The 27,945-nt window shown below is 43.2% G+C and overlaps 1 protein-coding gene across 1 annotated transcript in view; it reads right to left on the bottom strand.

The window, feature by feature from the left end:
* The window catches only part of STPG2 (sperm tail PG-rich repeat containing 2), a 1,306,190-nt gene that overhangs the window by 869,189 nt on the left and 409,056 nt on the right, over positions 1 to 27,945 (bottom strand). Inside the window, exon 11 of the mRNA XM_075337064.1 lies at positions 19,614 to 19,703. Within this exon, the coding sequence (XP_075193179.1) occupies positions 19,614 to 19,703 (90 nt within the window). The remainder of the gene's footprint in view (positions 1 to 19,613; positions 19,704 to 27,945) is intronic.

Genomic DNA, 27,945 nt, shown 5'->3' with positions numbered 1-27,945 from the left:
TAAATTGACATGCTGTGGCCCTGGAAGACACGCCACAGGTCAGTTTGTGCTGAGGAGAAAAGAAGCACAGTGGGCATGGGATTTCTATAAATCCCATCCACTGTGCTTCTACTGTACAATGCAGCATTTTGTAAGTAGCGAAAACACGCTGTTACCAAAATGCTGCCAACCCTGATCATGTGCAATCATGCTTATCTTGACTACTTTGGAATTAACTAGTCTCTGGAAAATTCTGAGGAGTCATGACAGTTGCAGCTGTGGTGTTTAGTTGCATTGGAGTTGCTTGGAGTGTTTTCCTTTTCTGACTATTTTCCCATCTGTCTCCCTTCCCTTGTGTGGTATTATTGCAGTGGTGAGACTAGTGCTCTCACCAGCCTTCTCACTAACCAGGCCAAGGCAAGCAAGGGCCTAGGCAAGTAATCGGCGACAGGGGAAAGGACCCCTATAGGGATGTTATGCGGTACAGTATCAGCCTCAGGTGAGTAGAAAGAGGTAACCCCAATCCTCTCTCCCTAGCGCCAGGGATCACGGTTGTTCCTTGTGTACCCTGTGTGTTGTAGCGCTCACCAGAAGATCCCTTAAACCTGTCGGAGCCCCTGTAGTCACTGCATGACAGTAACTCTTCATAACATGGCTCATTCTCATGTTGGAAAAGTGTACATCTACCAATGGCATAGAGCGATAGTAGCATCTTGTCTTTCGGCATAGAGCATTACATCAATTAATTTATGATACTTTCAATGAAATGTAGCTCCCTTTGACCAACACCACTCATGCAGCTCCAGATAAAAAAAATCCCAACACCATGGTTCACTGTGGGCATTATGCATTTTTCTAAATTCATTTTTCAAAATGCATGGTGCCTACAGTTTTTAAAATTATGCTTTTATTCAGTAAACTATTCATTAAAATTTTACTTTTCAAAGGGGGTGAAATTTGTTCTGCTGAACATGGTACATATTTTCATTAGGTGATCACATTACTGTTGGAATAAGAGGAGGTCACATAGGGAGGTGTGAGTAGAGTATTAAAGGGATACTACAGGGAGATAAAAAAATGATTCTATGGTCACTGCTCTCATATTTACTATAAAGATGAGATGCACAATACTGTACCATATCCTCAAACTACTTGTAATTCAGTGTGATGCCAGAGCTGCTCTTTACTGCTCCCTCTCCCTTCTGGGACATTAAATCACACATCAGGGGGCATGGCGAGGGCATATTGGTAACAGCGCCCTGATAATAGCTACTTCCCTGCTGTTGAAGAGCAGATGGGGTAGTGGGGCATGACCATGCCCCCTGTTCTCTGACTGCAGGGAGACAGCTATTACCAGAGGGCTGGCTGTTACTAACAGCATGGAGCAGGCCCCACCCAAACCACTCCCACTGTTCTTGGATTGCAGGAAAGCAACTATTATCAAAGGGCTGGCTATTAACAACAGCGTGGAGCAAGCCCCCTGATGTGTGACATAATGTTCCACAGGCCAGGGGCAGAAGCAAAGAGCAGCTCCAGCGACACACTGAATTATAGGTATTGTGAGGATATGTAACAGCATCTCATTTTTATAGATTTTGATGGCAGGACCAGTAGAATTATTTATCTCTCCAGATAACCCCGTTAAGGAAGATGCCTCATGTTTCAAGAAGCGCACATCCCTTAATAAAAAGGTCTGCCCTCTTCTTTGCAGTCTACAAGTTAAAGGGAGTTTAATATTCAAGTCATGCTTCCAAAACCAGAGTTATACCTAGGTTTCTTGGAAGACAGAGTGAAAATTCAGTTTGGTACTCTCTCCAATCTCTTTCCCACCACTTAAGGAGTGTCAGTGGTTGTCCTGTGAGCGCTCATATGTGATTTGAACACCTAGGCTGGAGTCACACTAGCGTATGGCATCCGATGTGAGAGCATCGGATGCGATATGTTACTGACCCCCGACTCAGGCTCTGCTGTGAGCGTGAGCCGAGTGTCATGCGACTGTGACCCGATCTTGCAATCAGGTCACAACTGTGAAGCTGAGGACGGGTGCTGCGGTAGAGAGGGAGGGGTTAATCCCCCATCTCCTCCATTATCAGGCTGGGCGTATAGCGCACTGCACTGGGATAACATCCGAGTGCAGTCCGATGTGTCTCTCGTACCCATTCACTTGAATGGGTGCGAGTGATACGGCTCTCACAGGAAATCACAGCATGTTGCCGCTTTTCTTGCATCCAGAATCTGGAGGTGAGAAAAGCTGACCAACTGCTCTCCCTCATTGACTAACATTGCTCATAGTGCAATGCAAGATTTTCTCACATTGCACTCGTCCGTTTTCACGTGCCCTTACAGTCATGTGCTGATGAATTGTGATTCCCAATTATCTCAATGATCAGTGAAATACTGCAGCCCCTGCTTCATTGGAACAAACAGGAAGAAAGGATAATTGCCACATGACCTCAATATGAAAATCACATATGAGTGGTTATTTTATAACTGCTGGAACCACTGAATGCAGTCAGTGAATATATTACATGCCGTTAGGAATGGGCATGCAGCATTGCTTAATGTTATATTTAAAGGGTTTATCCAGGTTTGTGGTGAATGTCTGCAGTCACTCTATGTGAACCGCACTGCACTATACTGCACACTTTCACAATTCTCCCATGGCAGTGGCAAGAGTGGATGGTCATGTGAGAATTAAGGCATAGCCATAAGGCATAGCCTTACTGGCATCACCGAAATGCGTTGGTCACAGGTTGGCACCACGACATTTGTGTTTTGTAGTTTTGGTATGTTACTGTCTATTTGCATTTTTTGGGCACATTAAAGCTTTCAAATTTACATTTATACTACTAGAGTTCCTTCACCGCTGGACTCCTTTGCTTGTTTCATGTAAGCACTTGGCTCGGACCCAGGCCTTTCCGTGTGAACCAGGAATCCATTACGAGAGTGGAAGGGTGAGCTGATTTTTTGTGTTGCTTTGCCAAAAGACTAAAAAGGGTATGGCTGATCAATAAGGCATTTGCTAATTTAAGCTATTGTAGCAGTAATTGGTGATGAGTACATTTGAAAACAAGATATAATTAAAAGAAGGAATATACAGTCATGGCCAAAAGTATTAGTACTGTTGTAAAGTTGGACCAAACATACTAGGAGCGCAGTCAGTAAATGATGCTGATAAATGGTACAAGTCCGTGGTACATGTAAATTAAAGGAATACATATACAGTGTGTCCACCCATATCCTGTCCACCGCCATTAACTTGTCTTATCTTGGGTCTCTATGTATGCAATTGGTTGACCTGTGCCATTTTATGTAACACTGTCTACCAGAACTATATGTATGGTTATTTCAATACATGCGTATGGTTATCTATCCATATGGTACATCACATATATATACACATGTACTAAGGGATCACACCTTATACTATTATTCATGGCTATATACCTACATGGTACATTGCATACATACAGTGTGTCCACCCATATCCTGTCCACCGCCATTAACTTGAGAATGGCGGCAGCTATAGGCATAGAAGTGGTGTCTAGGTATAGTAAAGTAGCCAAGCGCTACGCAATGAAACCACTTATAGCACCACCTGGTGGAAAACAACGGAGTTAGCATTTTATCTCGAAAACGGAACGAGATAGAGAAAAAAAGTGAATTAAAAAATTGTAGCGCATCATCAATTCAATACGAATCGACATCTTGCATACAAAAATGCTATGATATGAAACCCATGACCCCCCCCCCAAAACACTGAATGCTGGTCACGCATATGGCGCTCATTTAACTTTGATGCTCAAAGTGGCCACCGTCAGCTGCAATGCACATCTGGACTCTGGACAGCATACTGTATCTTACTGCACGTTGTGCAATATGGTAGGTGACACGTTTGCACAAGCATCTGTGATACGTCGTCATAGGTCCTGCAATGTTGGTGGAGGGGTTGCATACACCTGCTGTTTTATGTGACCTCACAGAAAGAAGTCCAAAGGGGTCAGGTCAGGTGAGCGTGGAGGCCACTCCATGCAGCCACCATGCCTAATGACTTGTAGGAAGATCTCCATGAGGTATCGCTTCACGTCCACAGCCTTGTGAGTTTTACACGTTCTAATCATAGCATTTCTATATGCAAGGTGTCGATTCATATTGAATTGATGATGCCCTACAACTTTGTAATTCACTTTTTTCTCTATCTCGTTCCGTTTTCGAGATAAAAATGCTAACTCCGTTGTTTTCCACCAAGTGAAGCTTTAGGTGGTTTCATTGCGAAGCGCATGGCTACTTTACTATACCTAGACACCACTTCTATGCCTATAGCTGCCGCCGTTCTCATGTTAATATCGGTGGACAGGATATGGGTGGACACACTGTATGTATGCAATGTACCATGTAGGTATTTAGCCATGAATAATATAATAAGATGTGAGCTCTTAGTACATGTGTGTGTGTATATATATATATATATATATATATATATATCTAGATATACATATACATATATATATATATATATATATATATATATATATATATATATTAACCATACATATAGTTCAGGTAGACAGTGTTAAATAAAATGGCACAGGTCAACCAATTGCATACATAGAGACCCAAGATAATACAAAATAACTCCCTCCAGGGCCAGTATGAATAATAGAATGTAGACTGAGTGTTGTAGTTGACACCCTATAAACATAAAGAAAATAAACTTGTGTATGACAAAATGTGTAATTGCAATATTTTCTGGGAGTAATATTTTATTTTCTGGAACAATTTCAAGGGTGCCAACACTTTCAGCCATGACTCTCTAGTCATAAGCTCCCTGCTATGACTATGATTAAGTGCCAAAATTCGGCTCAATATGCAAAAGTAATTTTTAAAAGGTTATGAGCATGCACTATAATGTACTCAATAATAAACATTAAAATAAATCTATCATCAGATTTTTGCTACCCCATCTGAGAGCAGCATAATGTAGGGGCAGAGACATAGGGACTTCTTGATATCATTTTAATGCAATCGCTGTTTAATTGGCGACATTCTGCCAATGTACAGTGAATAAAGAAAGCTGCCAATTTAGGGTAGAGGTGGGGTTATACAAAGCTCGTGAATATGCATGACTACCTGGCAGCAAATTTACTAATGCTCTAGCTGATAAAACTATGATGTTATCAAAACTACACTAAGCAGCCCAGTAAGTAGTACATCACTGAAATCAAGTCACTGTACCTATATTGTTCTTTTTTCAGACTAGGTGGTAAAAACTGGTGACAGATTTCTTTTAATAAACCATGAGAGTTTAACCAGTTGCAGACCACCATAGATTTTAAAAATCAGGTGGTCTGCACATTACACTGCACTGACATTGTAAACCATCAATACAGAGTAAGCTGCTTGCACCATATTTTACAGCTTAGGGGAATAGGGAGCCAGTTGTCAGAAAAAGCCGGATTCCTCATAAAGAAGACAGAGATGGTTTACTACCATCTCTGCCTTTTTGATTATATATATATGAATGCGTCCTCCTCTGGACCCTATGATCATGTACTCGCTGGATATAGGGATAGAGAGCAACCTAATTAACTGTGTTATACAGGATAAAGACTGAATTTCTCCTGTAACTGGGGCTAATATACCAGCTCAAGTTACAAAGAAATCAGCAATAAAAAGCATGTATTCATATGTTAAAATGAACTCCAAAAATCTCTTTTAAAATCTTAAGAGGGGCAAAGTGTGTGAAATAAATGGAAAAAAAAAAGAAATAAAAAAGCAAGAAAAGGGAAAACTAAAAAAAAAAGCCCAATACTGTATATGAAAATATTCTCTATGAAAAAAAAATAAATTAACAAGTGTTTTAGCGGTACTTTGTGGTTATGAAAAAGTGTGTTTTTTAACTGTGTTTTTCTCTTTTTTTTTTTTTTCCATTTCCCCCCAATCTCAGCCCCTCAAAAAAGAAAGAAAAAAGAGAAATATAAATATCATTTAAATATCTCAATGGGAAAAAAAAAATTGGGTGTTAAAACTGCATGTCTGGTAGAACCCAAAAAAAGAGAATTTTGTTTACTTACCGAAAATTCTTTTTCTTATAGTTCCGTATTGGGAGACCCAGACATTGGGTGTATAGCTTCTGCCTCCGGAGGACACACAAAGTACTACACTCAAAAGTGTAGCTCCTCCCTCTGAGCTTATACACCCCCTGGAGAACCAGATCTAGCCAGTTTAGTGCAAAAGCTGAAGGAGAATAGCCACCCACAAGTAAAAACAGAGCAAGAACCGGAACAACCGGAGCCTCTGTCTACGACAACAGTCGGTGATAACACGCGGAACAAGAAACTGCCAACAGGCAACAGGGAGGGTGCTGGGTCTCCCAATACGGAACTATAAGAAAAAGAATTTACGGTAAGTAATCAAAATTCTCTTTTTCTTTATCGTTCCTATGGGAGACCCAGACATTGGGACGTCTCAAAGCAGTCCATGGGTGGGAATAAACAGAAAAACTGAGAAGTAGGCGGAGCCTAACTTCACAAGTGGGCGACAGCCGCCTGAAGGATGCGTCTGCCCAAGCTCGCATCTGCCGAAGCATGAGCATGCACTTGGTAGTGCTTTGAAAAGGTATGCAGGCTAGTCCAAGTGGCAGCCTGACAGACTTGCTGAGCCGTAGCCTGGTGCCTGAAAGCCCAAGAGGCACCGATAGCTCTGGTCGAGTGTGCCTTGATCCTCGGCGGGAGAGGCACCTGAGAACACTGGTAGGCATCCGAAATGGTCGACCTAATCCAACTGGCTAAGGTCGGCTTAAAAGCAGAGAGGCCCTTACGCCGACCTGTGGTTAGCACAAAAAGACAAAAAGAGAGGTGCACCGCCTAAGAGCAGCGGTGCAAGACACATAGATCCGGAGCGCCCGCACCAGATCCAGAGTATGCAACGCTTTTTCAAAGCGATGAACAGGAGCCGGACAAAAGGAAGGTAGGGTAATGTCCTGGTTAAGGTGGAAAGGAGAAACCACCTTAGGGAGAAAGTCCGGAGTCGGACGGAGAACCACCTTGTCTTGATGAAAAACCAAAAAAGGTGACTCCGAAGAGAGCGCAGCTAAATCAGAGACTCTCCTGAGGGAAGTTATGGCCACTAGAAAGACCACCTTCTGTGAAAGACGAAACAAAGAAACCTCCCTAAGAGGCTCAAAGGGGGGGTTTCTGCAAAACCATGAGAACCAAATTGAGGTCCCAGGGATCCAAGGGCCGCCGGTAAGGCGGAATGATGTGAGACGCACCTTGCAAGAAGGTGCGGACCTGAGCCAGCCGGGCGATACGCCGCTGGAACAGCACTGACAGAGCCGAGACTTGTCCCTTGAGAGAGTTGAGGGACAGTCCCAGCTGCAGACCGGACTGTAGAAAAGACAGAAGGGTCGGCAAGGAAAAAGGCCAAGGAGAATGGCCGGAAGAGCGACACCAGGACAGGAAAATCTTCCAAGTCCTGTGATAGATCTTGGCAGAGGAAGACTTACGGGCCCGAGTCATAGTGGAGATGACTTCAGGGGGGATACCAGAAGCCGTCAAGATCCAGGACTCAAGAGCCACGCCGTCAATCTGAGAGCCGCAGAATTCTGGCGGAAAAACAGACCTTGTGAGAGAAGGTCTGGACGGTCCAGAAGATGCCACGGCACCTCTACAGACAGATGGAGCAGGTCTGGGTACCAAGCTCGCCTGGGCCAGTCCGGAGCAATGAGGATGACTCGACGGCCCTCCATTCTGGTCTTGCGCAGAACTCTGGGCAAGAGAGCTAGAGGGGGAAACACGTAGGACAGACGAAACTGGGACCAGTCTTGAGCGTCCGCTGCAAAGGCCTGAGGATCGTGGGAGCGAGCCACGTAAACCGGAACCTTGTTGTTGTGACGGGATGCCATTAGGTCCACTTCCGGAGTGCCCCACTTGCGGCAGATTGACTGAAACACTGCCGGATGCAGGGACCACTCGCCACTGTCCACGGTTTGATGGCTGAGATAATCTGTTTCCCAGTTTTCCACGCCTGGGATGTGGACTGCGGATATGGTGGACTTGGAGTCCTCCGTCCATTGAAGGATGCGTTGAACCTCCAACATTGCCAGGCGGCTGCGTGTCCCGCCTTGGTGATTGATGTAGGCAACCGCTGTCACGTTGTCTGACTGGACTTGGATGTGCTTGCCCGCCAACAGGTGGTGAAAGGCTAGGAGAGCTAGAAGCACAGCTCTGGTTTCCAGCACATTGATCGAGAGGGCTGACTCGGACGGAGTCCAAGTGCCCTGCGCTCGGTGGTGGAGACATACCGCTCCCCAGCCAGATAGACTGGCATCCGTGGTGAGGATCACCCAGGACGGGGCCAGGAAGGAGCGCCCCTGAGACAGAGAGAGGGGCCGAAGCCACCACTGAAGAGAGCTCCTGGTCTGTGGCGACAGAGCCACTAACCTGTGCAAGGAGGAAGGCCGCTTGTCCCAACAGCGGAGAATGTCCAGCTGCAGAGGACGCAGATGGAACTGGGCAAAGGGAACAGCCTCCATTGACGCCACCATCTGACCCAGCACCTGCATCAGGTGCCTGATGGAATAACGGCGGGGCCTCAGCAGAGAGCGCACCGCCAGTTGGAGGGACTGCTGTTTGACTAAGGGCAGCTTCACAAGTGCCGGCAGAGTCTCGAACTGCATCCCTAGGTACGTGAGCCTCTGGGTCGGAGTCAGAGTGGATTTGGGCAGATTGACAAGCCATCTGAATTGGGCTAGAGTGGCGAGAGTGAGCGAGACACTCCGCTGACAGTCTGCGCTGGATGAAGCCTTGACTAGAAGGTCGTCCAGGTAAGGAATCACTGCCAACCCCTGGAGGTGCAGAACCGCAACCACTGCTGCCATGACCTTGGTGAATACCCGAGGGGCCGTGGCTAACCCGAAGGGGAGAGCCACGATTTGGAAATGTGCCTCTCCGATTGCGAAACGTAGCCAACGCTGGTGTGAAACTGCAATTGGCACATGCAGATAGGCATCTCTGATGTCGATGGAAGCCAGGAAATCCCCTTGGGTCATTGAGGCAATGACTGACCGCAGAGACTCCATGCGAAAATGCGGCACCTGAACATGCTTGTTGAGAAGCTTGAGATCCAGGATGGGCCGGAAGGAACCGTCCTTTTTGGGGACTAGGAAGAGATTTGAGTAGAAACCTCTGAACCGTTCCCGGGCGGGAACCGGTACAATTACTCCGTTGGCCTGCAAGGATGCCACGGCCTGAGAGAAGGCGGCGGCCTTGGAGCAGGGGGGAGTTGACAGAAAAAATCTGTTTGGCGGGCTGGAAGAGAATTCTATCCTGTAGCCGTGGGAGACGATATCCCGCACCCACTGATCGGAGACGTGTTGAAACCACACGTCGCCAAAGTGGGAGAGCCTGCCACCGACTAAGGACGTTGCTGGCGCGGACAGATAGTCAAGAGGAGGCTGCCTTAGTGGCAGCAGCTCCTGTGGTCTTCTGTGGACGTGCTTTTGTGCGCCAGCTGGATTTTTGGTCCTTGGCTGAGTTAGTGGACGAGGCCGAGGGCTTAGAGGACGACCAGTTGGAGGAACGAAAGGAACGAAACCTCGACTGATTCCTACCCTGGACAGGTTTCCTGGTTTTGGTTTGTGGCATGGAAGTACTCTTCCCGCCAGTAGCCTCCTTAATAATTTCATCCAGCTGTTCACCAAACAGCCTGGACCCAGCAAAAGGGAGTCCAGCAAGGAACTTCTTCGAGGAAGCATCTGCCTTCCACTCTCGAAGCCACAGGATCCTGCGGATAGCGAGGGAATTAGCCGAAGCCACCGCAGTGCGGTGAGAAGCCTCCAGCATGGCAGACATGGCATAGGATGAAAAAGCTGAAGCTTGGGAAGTTAAAGCAACCATTTCGGGCATAGATTCCCTGGCGAGGGAATGCATCTCCTCTAGAGAAGCAGAGATGGCTTTGAGAGCCCACACTGCTGCAAAAGTTGGGGAGAACGAGGCCCCTGCCGCCTCATATACAGATTTGGCCAGAAGGTCGACCTGGCGGTCAGTGGAATCCTTAAGAGAGGTGCCATCAGCCACTGATACAACGGTCCGGGCTGAGAGTCTAGACACCGGAGGGTCTACCTTTAGTGAATAAGCCCACTCCTTGACCACCTCAGGTGGAAATGGAAACCGGTCATCAGAACCACGCTTTGGGAAGCGTTTGTCAGGACAGGCCCTAGGCTTGGACACAGCGGCCTGAAAACTGGAGTGGTTAAAGAACACACTCTTTGTCCTCTTAGGCGAGGTAAACTGGTGCTTTTCTGCCAGAGAGGGTTGCTCCTCTGATACTGGTGGATTGAGATCCAGTACAGAATTAATGGACGCAATCAAATCACTAACATCTGAGTCACTTTCGGACAGATCAATGAGGCACATGGAGTTAGCCTCCGAGCCCCCTGTAAAGGCATCCTCCTCGTCCCGCGAGTCAGCGTCTGAAACAGAGCCGCGGGACGAGGAAGGAGAGGGAGCCCTGCGTCTCCTTTTAGGAGGACGGGGTCTGGGACCAGATGATGAATCCTCTGTGAGCTCCGCTGAGAGAGCCCTAGCAGCAGAGGCTCCCTGTGAAGGGGGCTGATGCATGTTCAGCAAAGTCCTGGACAGCTGTCCCATGGAGTCGGCAAAAGACTGGGAGATAGACCTAGAAAAGGATTCTACCCAAGCCGGGGGTTCAGCCACAGGGACCGGAGCAGCCTGAGAGACTACTGGGGGGCCAATTCCAGGCTGAGGCATCGTCAGGTTAGAGCAGGCATCACAATGTGGATAGGTGCTCGGTTCAGGCAGTAGGAGCTTACATGCAGTGCATACTGAATACAGCTTTGGAGCCTTGCTCCTTGTGTGAGACATGCTGCTGAAGTGGGGGCTCTGCCAGAATGACCCCCAGAGAGTATATACAGAAGGTCCACAACCGGAGGTTGTGGCTTACCAGACCGCTGGAGCTATTTGTGTGCCCTCCAGATCCCAAAGCCCGGACCCCCAAGCACCTCAGCAGGGATGCTGCAGCCAGTGCTGATCGCAGGGAAGAACGCTGAGAAAATGGCGCCGGAGTGAAGAGAGGGGTCGGGACTCTCTCTGAGAGCGGGATCTGGAGGGCCATAGAGACCTACAGGGGAGGAGACATGAACTCAGTGAGGAGTGTCTCTCCCCTGTGTAGAACGGCCGCTGGGCGGAGCCGCACCGTCCCTCTGCATGAATGACATGCGAGGGCAGTGAAACCGAAAGTAGGCCTCCGGCGAAGCCGGGGCCTAAATTTGAGCGGTGCGGCCGGCGAGCAGGCACCATCGGCGCGGTTCTCAGGCGACAGCCAGAGAACCCGCCGGAAATGTCACAAAAATCACTCAGCACACTCTCCCACAACAATAAAGTACAAGGGACCCCCATATATAAACGTCTCAGGTACTTAGCTTGCTGAGACGCAGGGTTCCAAGTCCCTGGGGGCGAGTGCTCTGGTCCAGCAGGATCCTGAAGGGCTGCGGATGGAGACCGGTCTCCTGCCAAGCATGGAGAACCGTGCTGGCTCCCACTTCAAGCCAGAGCCCAGGAGGGATGGTGAAGGAGCACGGCATGTAAGGCTCCAGCTTTGGAATCAACCTTAACAGCACCGCCGACACAGTGGGGTGAGAAGGGACATGCCGGGGGTCCAGGCTTGGACCCGCTTTTCTTCAACTCTTTCCATAAATGAAAAATCAGATGAGAATGCATGTGTGGATGTATGCCTCCTGAACACAAAGCGATAAACTGGCTAGATCTGGTTCTCCAGGGGGTGTATAAGCTCAGAGGGAGGAGCTACACTTTTGAGTGTAGTACTTTGTGTGTCCTCCGGAGGCAGAAGCTATACACCCAATGTCTGGGTCTCCCATAGGAACGATAAAGAAATGTTCCTTATCATGAAGCAGGGAAATGATCCCGTCCTGAATTGGTTAACATTCCTGGTGGTCTTGGACTACACCTCTCATCCACAGGAGAATCCACAAGTCAGTCCGTTTAGGACACCACCTTGGGGGTTATGACTCACAAATACTTTTACACATCTGGTAAAAGCACAAATAATACATCTGTTCTTACTGCTCTGTCATCTCCATTTTTATCAATATTTAAATTTATTATGCTTTCTATGATATAGTTCCGGATTGCACAATTCTTAAAAAATGTATTAAAACAGCAATGTTGTATCTGGGGAAGAAAACCCCATCTGTTTCTCTTTTGAAGTAATTGTGAAACATATTTAGTTGGCTTCTGAAACTTTCATGTTTAGTAAAACCAGATTCAGAAATTTTTCTCATCAAATTGATGTAATTCAAGTAGGTCAAAAACACAATACACTAAGATGATTGAAAATGGCAGCCGCAATAGTACACAGAAGCCGGTGAGCAAGTCTATAACTGAGTCGAAAAGACAGAATGGAAGGGACAAAGCAAACAACTTCAAAGAGGAACATACAAATATGTTTCTACTTTTACAAAATCCCATTTTTATCCGATAAACATAGGCTGACAAGGTTTCAAGGGAAATAACCTCTCGACTGAAATGCTGAAAGTTTTACATAGGTCAGCTACTTCTCCAAAACTGTTGTAACTTATAAAATGACTTATAAAATTATCAAGGGATCTTATTACAACGTACTGTACAGTTTTTATGTTATTACACTTTGTACACTATACCTGTATTCAGACATAATATCCTGAATACAAATATGTAAATATAGAGATTTTCAGTAAAATAACAGCAAAACAATACAGCCTCCAAGTTTGCCTGTAATGAATAATGACTGGAGAGCAGTTATATTTGTGCAATCAAAGATAATAGAATTGAAAAGAATACTATATAAGTGATGCTAGTCACTACTTACGGGTAGTATGGATGGAAGAGTAGTCAGGAAAGCTGGTGTCTGGTAACAGGAGGACACATACAGTATGAGCACAAGGAGTAAGCATAGGCATAGTCAGGTCAATATCCAAGGGTCAGAAATCCAGGAGAGCCCATAGTAGGTTCAGGGAGAAAACAGAGACATGGTCAGGAAACGGTCCGAGGTCAGAAGGCAGGAGGTCATGACAGAAACAGGCAGAGAGAAGTTAAATAACAGTCCGGGGTCAGAAAACCAAGATTAGAACACTAACAGAGACACAAGCCAACAGCACAACTGCACAACCAGAGAGTACAACTGGCAAGCTTCTGGGCGAGCATGCTCAGTGAAGAAGCCTGAGCAATTACCAGGAAGGTGGAACACCTGAGAGATCAGCACCTACATGGAATCCTGTGTGGTCAATCAACTCAGTAACTCAGGAAAGCGCAGCAGAGTATCTCGAAAGGCAAAATGCCCTACACAGAGGAATCATGACAATATATACTGCCTAATCAGAAATATAATTCAATTTCTTCTCGACATATCAATCTCTTGCTGGATAATCTGCAAAATAGGTAATTTGAAAATCAGTTCTTTTAAAAATTATGTAGCATTATCCCCCAAAATCACCCTGGGTAGCTTATTTTCCACTCTTTTCAATTGAAAAGATTCTAGCAGTAGATACACTGAAATGGTTAACAGGGAGCGGTATGGGTCTTAAAGGGGTTTTCCCATGATCAAAGTTAATTTTAAAGTTCAATCTTTTTTATTTTAAAGTTCATTTTAGTCAAAAGATCTTGGAATAATAATAATTTCCACAATTGGATGCATTTATTTTTTTTTTCCTATGCTGGGATAATCTTATAAATGTGCCCCTGCTATGTACTGGGTAATGGCCCCACGTCTGATTGTACAGGTACATGGTCTGATTATACCACATCTCCTGGGCAGGGGAGGCCACAAAAGAGAGTATATAGACATTTCAGCACAGGATTACAACTGATGCTTTTTGTGAGGTAAAACATTTCCTTGCTTGTTTTTAAAAAATGCTTTTGCTTAAAAAAAGAATAATTTGCGATCCCTTGCTGTAATATCCGTATACTTAATTACTTCCTGCCCTGCCCAGGAGATGTAGTATGTCCCTCTATAGTCATACAGTACATAGAGTTATATAGTACATAGCAGGAGATGTGGTATGATCACACCATGTCCCTGTACGGTCAGACAGTACATTCAGTTAGACAGTACATAGCAGGAGATGTGGTATGATCCCACCTTGTCCCTGTACAGTCAGATATGACATATGTGTCGCCCAGGGTTATGGGGTACTCGGTCCCGGGCAGTGTATAACTGGGGAATATCACTTTCGTGGCCGTTACCCGGTTCCGTGCCCTGGGTGCTTTTTAAAAGGGGAATTATTTACAGGGGATTGAATAAAGTTTATATGTGAAACCACTTGTGGTGTTGCGCCTATGAGGATAGAGCTGCCGCTGTTTTCACTACTGGGGCTGGTGTTAGTGGCAGCCTGGATGTTAGGCCCACTGCAAGCAGGGTCAAGCCCCAGAGGATAGGTGGTGCAGATGGATGTTGAAAGAAGGTAGGCCACAACGGGAGTTTCAGTGTAACTGGTTCTTTTTACTCACTGCAAGATGGTAACTGGTCACCTGAGGCTGGCTGGTCTTAACCGCAAGTCCCCTTAGTCCCAGTGCCAGTTTAGTGCCCTGGTGGCTACTTCCCCTACACCTGTGTTTTGGTTGGTGGGTCCCCGTGGAATAGAGCGGCTGGGGGCCCCCTCCTGGTTGTCTTCTACAGCAGTCCGTATGACAGTAGCGTGAACCCTATGGGGTTGGAGTCTCCGGTCCTATCCCCGGTTCTCCCTTTGCTACTGAGTTCCGAACTTCAAGGTCAGTGAGGTCCCTGATGGTCCCCTCACTGTGCAGATTTTATCAGGTCTGCCTGGAACTTTTGCCTGACCTAGAATTCTGTACCTCGGTGTGTAGTTCCGAGAGTACTCCACCGTACTCCACCGGCAACTAACCGCCTGGGCCCTCAGGTCACTGATCACTCCTGTCAGTCCATCTGCTCACTTTTACTGTCTCCGACACACTCCAACTTGAATTTCAACTTCTGTGTATTTTCCACTGTCTGACTCTACACAGTCTGCCCCCCCACCTGGTTGTCTAGTGGCCTGGAGTGACTCCACCTCTAGATGGCCATCCATGAGGTACCTGTCCCTAGTAATATACCCACCCTCCTATTTCCAATGTCGCTCAAGTCCCCCGGTGCCATCTTGTGACTGCAACTTTGACTCGCTGGATGTCAGAAGTTACATCACAAGCACTCAATACAAGTCTATAAGACCAAGATCGAGGCCAAAAAGAAGCTCTCATACATTTACATTGAGTTGACCTCTGGCTTGCTTCATGAAACATTGGGGCAGCCAGGATGTCACAAACTGCCGGAAACCGACAGAAGCAGTGTATAGGGGAGTCAAAGAATGGCTAACCAGTCTCCGCTCTACTTTACTAAACTGAACTTGTGTACATGTCCAATCCCGGCCATGGGGTGCGACAGTCACTTGAGTTTCAGGGGTGCGTCCATCACCTCACTGCCGGTCACCATTGTAGACATAGCAGGGCAACACATCAGAGAGAGAGATTCTTTCAAACACAACAACAAATACTTCATATGTCTTTCAATCTTCTGAACAGACATGGACACTTTATATATGGTCCTGTTCTGCCGCCACCTTACTTTCAGGTACTTTTCCAAATACTAGCCCTTGCAGTGGAAAAAAGATTTTTCAGCTCACCCATCTGTGTGAATTTCAGAAAAATTCAAAAGGGTGCAAGGAGGGCTGAATGTCAGTGATCCAGAATGTGTCCACAGCATGTGAAAGGTAATTCCAGCAACACATCTAGGTGAATATAAAAACAAGTTTACTTTCAAATCTTAAAACATGGATTCATGTAAAAGAAATGGAAGAGTGCCAATCCTTCCTACCCCTTGGGGATACCCTTGCAATGGGTATTAGCCTTTCAGTTGCCAAGTCTAGACGCCTGTTTTCTCCTGATTCCTGTTCCTGTGGTTTCCCTGGTCCACTTCACTACCTCAAATGGATTTCTAGCCTCTCAACCTGTATATGGGCCAGTGGTATATCTTTCTCTAATGCCCGACTGGTCCCCAGACTCTTTTAAGCCCATCATGATGTGAGCTGTAGGCTCCGAACCATTGGATGGTACCACTGATTCCACGATGGACTCTGGTACGGAGCTCGTCCTTGCTTCAACAACACTCAGCCGAACTGAACCTCTTCCTGGCCTGTCTTGCTAACCAACCCTCTGTTGTCTCACTCTTCTCCCATCCTAGCTCTAGTTCCATCAGAAATCAGGATGTATCTACTACATTACACATTCTAAAATCCTTTATGCTACCATTCCTACTTAACATTTTACAATTAACACATTAGAAAGATTATGCTATAAAATACATATTATATAATAAAATACAGTAAAACACTTAAAACTGCTGGTCGCTAGAGGGCGCCGACTGCTGCACTGGTCAGGCTATGCTTCATCGCCAGCCATTCTTTCCAGCAGCAGCACCTAGACATTTAAACAATATATGTACATCGTTAGGTGGATGATCCGAGCACTTGCTACAGCAGCACCAAGAACAGATGCCGGAAAGAGATTCAGTTTAAATTTTCAGCCAAAACTCTACTATAACTCTAGTTTACTTTTTTCTTTAATCATATAGCCTTTCCCTCTCCCCCCCTCTTTTTTTTTGTTTTCCCCCTTTCCCGTGCTCCACTTTTTGTATTTCAAAAATTGAATGTTAATTTAACTTTAGATTGTAATTTGACTAATTGTTGTTAAATTTTACTGTGTGAACAATTTGTTTTGTTTGAACCAAATTTTAAAATAAAAAAAATATGTAAACAAGAACAGATGCCGGAGGGTGCATATAATATAAGGATGAGGCCACACGGGGATTACTGTGAGTCCTCACATGACACTCAGCACATGCTCACAGCACAGCAAAAGCCGAGTGTCATGTGACTGTGGTTCGATTGTGCCACAGTTGCGGATGGGAGAGCCGGAGCTACGGAGGGGAGGGCCAGCGCTGCAGAGAAGAGGGAGGGATTTATTTCCTTATCGCCTCCGTTGCTGGCTGATGTGAGAATCGCACTACTCTTGTGTTACACCGTAGCAATGCGATGTTTCTCTCGCCCTCATAGACTTGAATGGGTGCAAGTGGAAAAAGATCGCATTCCACCCACAGCATGCTGCAATTGTTTTCTCGATCCGATTAGAGCTTAGAAAATAATCGCTCATGGGAGCTGCCCCATAGAGTAATATTGGTCCGAGTGGAATATGATTCTTTTATCGCATTCCACTCGCTCCGTATTACTCGCCGTGTGTGCTGACCCTAACAGTAAGGGCAGGGGACTTAGACTTCAAGCACCAATAAAGGGGTAAAATAAAAATAAACAAAACACTGGATTGATGCTTTAAACTTTCCTTGCAAATACTTGGTCCCAATGCATTCTGAATTAACCATAACATTAAATGAGACTAGGCTTATGAAGGTTGTCTGGAGACTGGAGACTAAGCTAATATTTGGAGTAAGCCTATAAGGTATCTTCACTTTTTAAATGTCCAGCTTTACAGTTCAGAATGACAAATCTCCCTACTTACTGTATATAGCAACAGACTCCCTTCTCTCTATTACTGCATACTGTAACTTCTCATTTTATTCCATTCAGGAAGATAGTTGACAACACCCTGGGGAAGCAGTAATGGTGGCCATGTTATCAGCTTATTTGCTTTCCCAGAAATCTATAATTGATTGATGCCAAGAAGAATTTCCAACCCTTAACAGAAGAGGACAGTTGCTAGAGATTAGGAAAAGATGGACTATTTCCATTAGAAGATAACTATAAAATCTTTCCTCTGAATTTCCATCTGAAAACCAAAGAAGTCAGAAGCATATTATTGCATAGCTTGCAGAGATGTATATTACCTTTCATTTATTTATAATAAACGTGTTGAAAGAATTGCACAACATGCCAAACAAAGCAGTCTGCAATGCCTCGCATTTCTTAAAATGAATAATTGTTCCTTGGGGAAAAGAAGAACAATTAAAATGAGTTTATAGAAGTAGAACTAAAATGTCATTTCCGATTCTTCTGAAAAAGTCTAAATAGGATTAACTTGTAAAGCGATGTTTAGCTCTAGGCCAGTTCAAAGAATTGTTATCAACTGTTGCATATGGCTGTGCCAGAGATAATTTCTGACTTTTTCACATAATGCATGTGCTTGGATGTACATTTTGGTTTATTCAGTTACATTTATGCATAACAAAAAAAAGTTTGTAAAGTTTATTTAAACTTGTGTCTTAAGAATTAATTGATTACATTTTCCATAACTTCAATGGCGGAGGCTACACTCACAAACAAAAAAATCACAGTCCATGTAGGCACATACTGTATAGCTGTAACACAAATAACATTGATGTGTCTTTTCCATGATATAACACTGATTTTTTTCCCATGTTCTTCACAACGTAGACAGGAGGGAAACATGCATAACACATACGTACGTATGTCATTTACTTCATGTGCAAGGCATTGTAGTAGCTTAGATATGCATGGGCATTTAGGAACACTTAGTTGCTAGTGGTTGTAACTATGGATAACATTTATTTCATCAAATGATGTAATGATTAGCATGAAAAAAATTCTAAAGTGTGGCAAAATAGGAAAAAAGTGAAATTCTGTGATTGTTTTTGGATTTTTTATTTACACAGTTCTTTTTACCATAAAACTGACCTAGCAGTAGGCATTTAATAGTCCCCTTAGGAGATCTGAATCTTAAATAGTCTGATCACTTTTTCTATATACAGCAATGCCACAGCATTGCTGTATATAGAAGAAATCACAGCCTCTTATGAACGCTGGCCACGGGCTGTTTTTTTAGGAGTACTGAGATGATTGACACAGTGATTATCAACTGACCCCTAGCTGTCATGACATCTCATTAGAATCTCACAATCACATCGCGAGTGCGTCGATGAGGGGTGAGAAGAAGAGCACACCCTCCTGCCGGCAAGCGTTCACTGCTGCTGTCAGAGATTGACAGCAGCATCTAACAAGTTACCAGCCACAGGCAAAGCGCCACTTCCCCTGTAACTGTTAGAGGCAGATGAAGTCTTAAAGATTCAGCCTTCATCTGCAGGGAAAGATGCGTGCTCAGTGTGCAAACCCTCAAAGGCAGGAAGACAAATCATGACATATATAGTACGTCATGAGTCATTAAGGCATTAAAAATATATATATTTTTTTCATCAACATTCAATCCCTGTGTGCAGAGTAAAAGTTTACTAGCAAAACAGATATAAAAAAAACATTTTGGCACTTCAGATTCTGCTGTCAAAGTGCCAGAGTGTGCTCACAGCATAGTGCGCAGCGCTGTGTGCGGTGACTGTAACCACTCTGTGCATGCTGTCATGACATTAGGAAATAAGTTCATTTTAGCCATGTAGTTGTGCTTTCAGTAAGGCAGCCAGGCTGCATTGTAACACTATTTACTGCAGATTAATCCTACATCTGCAGGAACTGTGCGTTTTCCGCCATGACAGATTCCCTTTAAGAAGGCTTTGATCAGTAGTCAATAAATGCTTTAACTGTCCAACATGACATAAACCTAAGTAAATGATATGAGTGGTTCCAATAGAAATACTCACTCTACCTCAGTTATTTGGGTACTCAGCCGTTGCGTTCCTGATGAAAATACAGAAGATTTTTGACGTTTATATGGTTCTTCAATCCTATCCTTAACCTATATGAATTTAAAGAAAGGTAATAATCATTATAAATTAAAATATTATTGTATTTTTAAACAGCATCCATACCATTGCGTACAGTGGGGAATGGAAGTTTTTGATGTAAAGCTGATTTTTCAAGTTTTCACACCTACAAAGAATGGAGAGGTCTGTAATTTTTATCATAGGTACAACTTCAACTGTGACAGACAGAATCCCTCCAAAAATCCAGAAAATCCCATTGCATAATTTTTAACATCTTAATGGCAGAGCCAATTTTGACCCCCCAATGACCAGTCTTACAATTCTGACCAATGTCACTTTATAATGTAATAACTCTGGAAAGCTTAAATGAATCCTAGTAATTTTAGACAGTTTTTTCATGACATATTGTACTTCGTGATACTGATAAACTTAGGACAATTTTTTTGCGTTTATTTGTTAAAAAATCGGAAATTTGGCAAAACTTTTGAAAATGTCACAATTTTCAAACTTGAAATTTAAAACCCACAAACCATAGAGGTATACCATAAAAAATAGTTAATAAATAGCATTTCCACATGTCTACTTTCCATCAGCACAATTGTTCAACCATAATTTTTTTATGTTAGGAAGTTAAAAGTGTTTAAGGTTTATCACCAATTTCTAATTTTTGCAACAAAACTTATAAAACCACTTTTTTAGAAACCACATCACATTTGAAGTGACTTTAAGAGGCTTATGTGACAGAAAATTCTCAAAAGTGACACCATTCTAAAAAAATGCACCCCTTAAAGTGCTCAAAACAGCATCCAGGAAGTTTATTAACCCTTCAGGTGCTTCACAGAAATGAATGCATAGTAGAATGAAAAAAATGCATTGTACCTAAAAAATGTTGCTTTAGCCCCAATGTATTCACTTTTACAAGAAATAACACAAAAAAGGACCCCAAAGTTTGTTACCCAGCTTCTTATGAGGACTCTAATGCCCCACATGTGGTCAGAAACCTCTCTTTGGACAAACAGGAGGGTTCGAAAGGGAAGAAGCATCATTTGAATTTTACAATACACCTCAAGGCTTTCATCCAGGGATATATTGAGCATGTTGAACCCACAAGTACTTCACAGAATTTGATAACATTAGGATGTCATATTATTATTTGGACAAATGGGAGTTTTCGGAATCGAAGGAGCAATATTTGAATTTTGGAAAGCAGGTTTGGCTGAAATTAATTGTGGACATCATGTTGCATTTGCAGGTCAACTAAGGCACTTAAACATCAGAACCCCCTACAAGTGACCCCCATTTTGAAAACTAGACCCTTCAAGGATTTTATCCAGGAGTATAGTGAGCATTTTGAACCCACAGGTACTTCACAGAATTTTATATTAGGTTGTTATATTTAAAATATTCATTTTTTTCACAAAAATTATGCTTTATTACCAAATTTTTCACTCTTACAAAAAGAACCACCAAAAAGGGGACAAAACAATTTGATATCCACTTTCTTATGAGCACAGCGATATCCCACATGTAGTAAAAAAGTTCTCTTTGCAAATGGAAGGGATCGATACAAAAGGAGCAATTTTGGAATTTTAGAAAGAAAATTTGGTTGAAATAGATTGTGGGCATCATGTCGCATTTGCAAGGCCCCTGAGGTACCAAAACAACAGAAATCCCTCATAAGTGACCACATTTTGGAAACTAGACCCATCAAGAAATTTGTTTAGGGGAGTGTTGAGCATTTTGAACCTATAGGTGCTTCATAGAACTTTTTAAAATGAGGATATGAAAATGATGGTTAGGTTTTTTTCCCACAAAAAAAGTTATCTTAGCCCAAGATTTGTATGAAAATTAGGAGAAAATGGACCCCATAATCTGTTAAGCAATTTCTCTGGAACACAGTGATTGATTGATAGTAAAGTGTCAGAATGGGCAGACACTTGGCATATGAGATTTAATGTTGATAAATGTAAAGTAATGCACCTAGGACGGAGTAATCCTATAGCTGCGTATACATTAAATGGAACTAAATTTGTGACTACAGAACAGATAGACTTGGGGATTCTAGTTACAAATAAGCTGAGCAGCAGCACTCAATGTCAGGTAGCAGCTGCAAAAGCAAACAAGATTCTAGGGTGTATATAAAGAGAGATTAGATCCCGTGATCCCAACATATTGGTACCCCTCTATAAATCACTTGTAAGGCCACATCTAGAATATGGGATCCAGCTTTCTGCTCAACATTTTAAAAAGGACATTCAGAAGATAGATCAAAGACGGGCAACTAGATAATTGAAAGGAACAGAAGGCCTCCCATATGATGAGAGGTTGAAAAAGTTGGATTTGTTTAGCTTAGAAAAAGAAGGAGATCTCATTTATATGTATAAATATATGTGTGGTCAATACAAAGGACTGGCACATGACTTTTTCCTTCCTAAGACAATACTAAGGACCAGGGGGCACTCACTGCGAATAGAAGAAAGTCAATTCCGGCAGCTAAATAGGAAAAGGTTCTTTACAGTTAGAGCAGCCAGACTGTGGAATGCCCTACCACAAGAGGTAGTAATGGCTGAAACTATATCAACTTTTAAAAATGGGCTGGATGATTTCCTCAGTACACATAACATTGTTGGTTATAAATGATTTAATGGCAAAATATATAATTGGTAGAGGGAGGTTGAACTAGATGGACCTAAGTCTTTTTTCAATCTATGTAACTATGTAACCATGTTACAGTAATACCCCATACATGGTCAAAAACTAAAGTTTGGGCACATGGCAGGGCTTGGAATACGAACAGGGCTATTTGATCTTTGAAGCGCAAATTTGAACATGTTGCATTTGCAGAGCTCATGAGGTGTCAAAAATGTATAAACACTCACATGTGACCCCATTTGGCAAACTAAACCCTATAATGAATTTATCAATTGGTGCGGTGAGTATTTATAACTCAAAAATTACAAAGAATTTTATTAGATTGGGCCATGAAAATGAAAATTGTAGGGTTTTTCCTCTAAAATTTTGCTTTAGCCTAAACATTTTAATTCACACAACGGGTAACAGGAAAAAATTGACAGGATAATTTGTTATGCAATTTTCACAAAATGTGCAGTACCCCATATGTGGCTGTACACTAATATTTCAATACACAGTGGGGATCAGATGGAAAGGAGCACGACTTGGTATCTAGAACGCAGATTCCTTTTGAATAGATTGTGGCTAAAATTGTGGATTTTATTTGAGGGGTGGGTGCCATATCACTTTTCCAGAGTCTTTGTTCTACGAGTAATGTGGGACCCCACAATATTTCCAGACAGATTGACAGATGATGGACCTAAATGTGAGCTGTGCTTGTGCTGGATAAGTTTGGGTTTTATTGGTAACATTTTGGGGTACAGAACATTTTTTGATCACTTTCATTATAAGGCTGGGATCACATTCTTGTGTTCTGCGCTGAACGTTTCCATATAAATCCTCAAAAATCTGATTCCGACAAAAACCCCTGACAGAATCAGTCACTTACTGAGGCAGATGGAGACACCTTGGATTCTTCACTGGTGTGCATATTTTTAGGCATGCCCAGAGCTGTTGTTGTCCACATTTGTGAGCTAAAAAGATGTGTAAAATGATGGGGCATTTCTGAAATGAAACAACACCAAAGTGTTTTTATCTGCTTCATTATAATGAGTGGTTCCAATGGGTTTTTTTCTGAAACGCACTTTTTGGAATTTACATGGAAAACCAAACGTAAGTGCTCAGCGAAGAGCGCAGGCTAAATATCAGCTGTACCGTATTCTGATTTTTGGAAGGTAGAATGAAGAAATAGACAGCAGTACAAGAAAAGTTCATGTTTTTATTTTTGCGCGATTCATCATACAGTATTAGTGATAGGACAGGTTTGTTCTGCAGGTTTGTGCGATTACAGCGATACCAGAATTATATTGGGTTTATTGTTCAATTTCTAGCACACAGTAAAAATGCTATTTTATAATAAATAATTTTTCCACCTCAGTATTCTGATAGCTGTAACTTTTTTACTTTTTGGTCAAGAGGGTTGTATGGGAGTTTATTATTTGTGCAACGAGTTGGAGAAATTTTTGGGACCATTTTGGGGGAAGACTGAAGAAAAACCAGAAATTAACTAATTTGTTTTTTATATATTTTTGGCGCATTTCACTGTGTGGTAATATTGATAACACCAATTTATTCTTCGAGTCACTACGGTTACAGCGATACCTGACTTATGTAACTTTTTTTATGGTTTGCTACTTTTACACACTAAAATCTATTTTCCAAAAATTAATTTGTTTTTGCTTCGCCATATTCTGAGAGCTGTAACTTTTTTATTTTTTTCCGAATTATCCATATTAGAGCTTATTTTTGCTGGACGGTTTGATGTTTTCATTTTTATCAGTGTTTTTAAAATCTGCCTTTTTGGTATGTTTTATTTGTTTATTTTTTTATGGTATTCGCCGTTTGGAATAAGTAACGTGACATTTTCATAGATCGGGTAGTTCCAGACACGGTAATACCAATTATGTGTATGTTTTCTTGTTTATTCTTGTTTGAACACAAAAGCTGCATTTTTAGTGGTGAATGGATTTTCGTTATTTGTGTGTGCTTATTTTTTTATAATTTTATTTTTATTTTTTTACTTAGTCCCACTGTGGCACATGATTTTTTTCTCTCTCTGATCACTGATCTCATGTACTGCTGTATTCTTTGTAGGCCCAATGATGTGCTTTACCAAAAAGCTCTACCTTGGTCTCTCCCAGAAAGATTTTTGCTTACTCACGTCGATTTTGGCAAATTGCAATCTAGCTTTTTTATGTCTCTGTGTCATCAGGGGTGTTCTCCTGGGTTTTATGCCATAGCATTTCATTTCATACAAATGTCTATTTATTATTATTTTATTATTATTTATTTATAGAGCACCATTAATTCCATGGTGCTGTACATGAGAAGGGGGGTTACATACAAAATACGTATACAAGTTACAGTAGACAGACTAGTACAGAGGGAAGAGGGCCCTACCCTTGCGGGCTTACATTCTATAGGATTATGGGGAGGAGACAATAGGTGGGGTGTAGGTCAGGCGGCGGCTCCGCACGGAAGTCGGGCGGCAGCTCCGCACGGTGGTCGGACTGATGTCTACTGATAGTTCTCACTGACACTGATGAACCATTAGCCTGCAAGGCAGTTTCAATTTTTTTGGAACTTTTTTGGGGCCAATAATACACCACAAAGTCTATCCTATGTTGCAAACTTTCATCAATTTTTCTCTGCCTTATATGTCCAGGGAGATTAGCTACAGTGCCATGGATTGAAAACTTTGTGAATAGGTTGTGCACCATAGAAAAAGGAACATCCAGATCTCTGGAGATGGACTTGTACATAGTGATTGGCGAATCCGCAGATATCCGGAATCGGCGAGTCCAACCATATTATTTTTTTTTTAAAAAAAATCCGGTTTGGGACTGGAATGAATTTCGGATATCTACCCGGTCGCCGATCCCCATATAAGTCCATGGAGACTTGAATCATGCCCTTTAAGATGGTAGGGCTAGGGGATTAGAGAAGGAGCTTTATACTTCCTAAGGCGGGCTTTGCACATTACGATATCGTAGGTTTGATGTCGGTGGGGTCAAATGGAAAGTGACGCACATCCGGCATCGCATGCGACATCGTACTGTGTAAAGCCTGGATGATACGATTAACGAGCGCAAAATCGTTGTAATCATATAATCGGTGCAGCGTCGGCGTAATCCATAATTACGCTGACGCGACGGTCCGATGTTGTTCCTCGCTCCTGCGACAGCACACATCGCTGTGTGTGAAGCCGCAGGAGCGAGGAATATCTCCTACCGGCCTCACTGCGGCTTCCATAGGATATGCGGAAGGAAGGAGGTGGGCGGGATGTTTACATCCTGCCTATCTCCGCCCCTCCGCCGCTATTGGCCGCCTACCGTGTGACATCGCTATGACGCCGCACGACCCGCCCCCTCAGGAAGGAGGCAGGTCGCCGGCCACAGCGACGGTCGCAGGGCAGGTGAGTGTGTGTGAAGCTGGCGTAGCGATAATTTTTGCTATGCCAGCTATCACACGATATCGTACCTGCGACGGGGCGGGGACAATCGCGTGCGACATCGCAGCATCGGCTTGCGATGTCGCAACGTGCAAAGCCACCCTAAATGTCCTATGCAGATGTAACACTACTTCTGGGGCTGCTTATTACCATCATACATAGTCACTGCTTCCCCCGGCCACAGGCATTCTTAGCGTCTCTGATTGGTTGCGGTCAGAGAGCACATCCACCCTGTGTGACAGCGTATCTGACTGCTTGTAAGCTGTCTGTATCTCTATAGTGTAAAGAGAAATAAATAAAAAAATTGGTATAGGGTTCCCTTATATTATTTTACCCAGCACGAATAAAGCAACCCGCAGTCATGTGCTTATCTTGGCTGTGTATCAAAATAAGAGGGACCCTATGCAGCTTTTGAAAATGTATTTAAATAAATAATTTTAAAAACCCCAATTTTAATATCCAGCCATGATAAAGCCAACAGATGGGGGCTAGTATTCTCAGGTTGGGGAAACCCATGGTTATTGGGCCCGTCAGGCTAAAAATAGCAGCCTGCAGCTAACCAGAATTGTTGTATCCATTAGATGCATCAATCCTGACATTTTACCCAGTTCATCCCTATTGCCCTGGTGTGGTGGCAATCGGGGTGATAAAAGGGATTAATCACAGCACACAGCTGCACTAATCTCTAGATTAGTAATGGGACATCTATGAGATCCCCCATTACTAATCTGTAAGTGAAAAGAAATAAAGACAAAAATCCTTTATTTGAAATAAAATGCTAAAAATCCCACCATCTTTCACCCCTTTATTAAGCCCAAATACCCAGTTCTGAGGTAATGCACAAGAGGTCCCATGATGATTCTGGCTCTGTTACATACATACATACTGAAGCGTGCAGCCACAGAACATGTCCACATGCTGTGGGCTACAGACAGAGACTGAATTAGCCGCAGCTGAGAGCAGTGAATTCACTTAGTATATCTGCGGTCATAGCTGGAGATTCCTCTAGTACCCCACCTGTGATTACAGGTACACTGACCTCAGGTAACCTCATTAAACTTAGTGACCTCACCTCAGGTGAACTGAGTTTACAGACCTGTATCTCCTGCAGAAAACCATGTCTTTTGCCAGGAGATGCAGATTTGGTGCTGAAATTTATATATCATACTCCTGAACCAAATATGAATCTTCGGGCAAAAAAAACGCATGAAAAGACGATGCAGTTTTACTGCGTTATTGATGCATTTTTGACAGGAGATCCAGATTTGGTACAGGAATATGGTGTATAAATTTCAGGACCAAAAACATTTTTGCCATCACTTCAGTGCAGTTCTCTGCCAGAAGATTTAAACTTGATGCAAAAATCTGGTGCATCCATTTCAGCACCTAATTTGCATCTCCTGGTAGAAAACTGCACCCAAATGGTGTCAAAATCGTTTTTGTGTGTTTTTTTGCCAAGAGATGTAGATTTGGTGCTGAAATTTATACACCATAATCCTGCATCTACTGGAAAAAAAATCGCATCACTACAGCATCAAAGCAACATCATGTTTTCATGCTTTTTTTTGCCAGAAGATGCAGATTTGGGGCAGGAATATGGTGTAAAAATTTCAGCACCAAATCTGCATCTCTTGGCAAAAAAACAGTTTTCTGCAAGGTCTATGAACTCAGTTCACCTAAGGTGAGGTCACTGATTTAATGAGGTCACTGTGGGATCCTCCAGCTTATGAAAGCAGATAAACTGAGTGACATCATTGCTCACGGTTGTGGCTAATTCAGTCTCTGCATGAAGTCCACAATGTTCAGACATATTCTGTGCCCCTGAGCAGTGACTTCAGTATGTATGTAACAGAACTGGAATCTTCGTGCAACCTAGTGTGGATTATGTCGGAAATGGGTGTTTAAGGTTAATAAAGGGGTAAAAGAGGGTGTTTTTTGTATTTTATTTCAAATAAAGCATTTTTTCAGGGTTTGTGTTTATTTATTTTAACTTACAGATTAGTACTGGGGGGTCTCATAGATGCCATAACAATGGGCCTCCCCAGACCAGCCCCCAGCTGTCGGTTTTATCATGTCTTGGTATAAACATTGGGGGGGGGCCACATGCCATTTTTTTAAAACTATTTAAATAATTTTTAAAAAGCTGCATTGGGTCCCTCTTATTTTGATACACAGCCGAGGAAAGCACATGG

This window comes from Anomaloglossus baeobatrachus, chromosome 1 (genome assembly GCF_048569485.1).
Source record: "Anomaloglossus baeobatrachus isolate aAnoBae1 chromosome 1, aAnoBae1.hap1, whole genome shotgun sequence".
NCBI classification, from domain to species: domain Eukaryota; kingdom Metazoa; phylum Chordata; class Amphibia; order Anura; family Aromobatidae; genus Anomaloglossus; species Anomaloglossus baeobatrachus.
The sequence above is the reverse complement of the archived record's forward strand: the minus strand, read 5'-3'. Positions and strand labels throughout refer to the sequence as shown.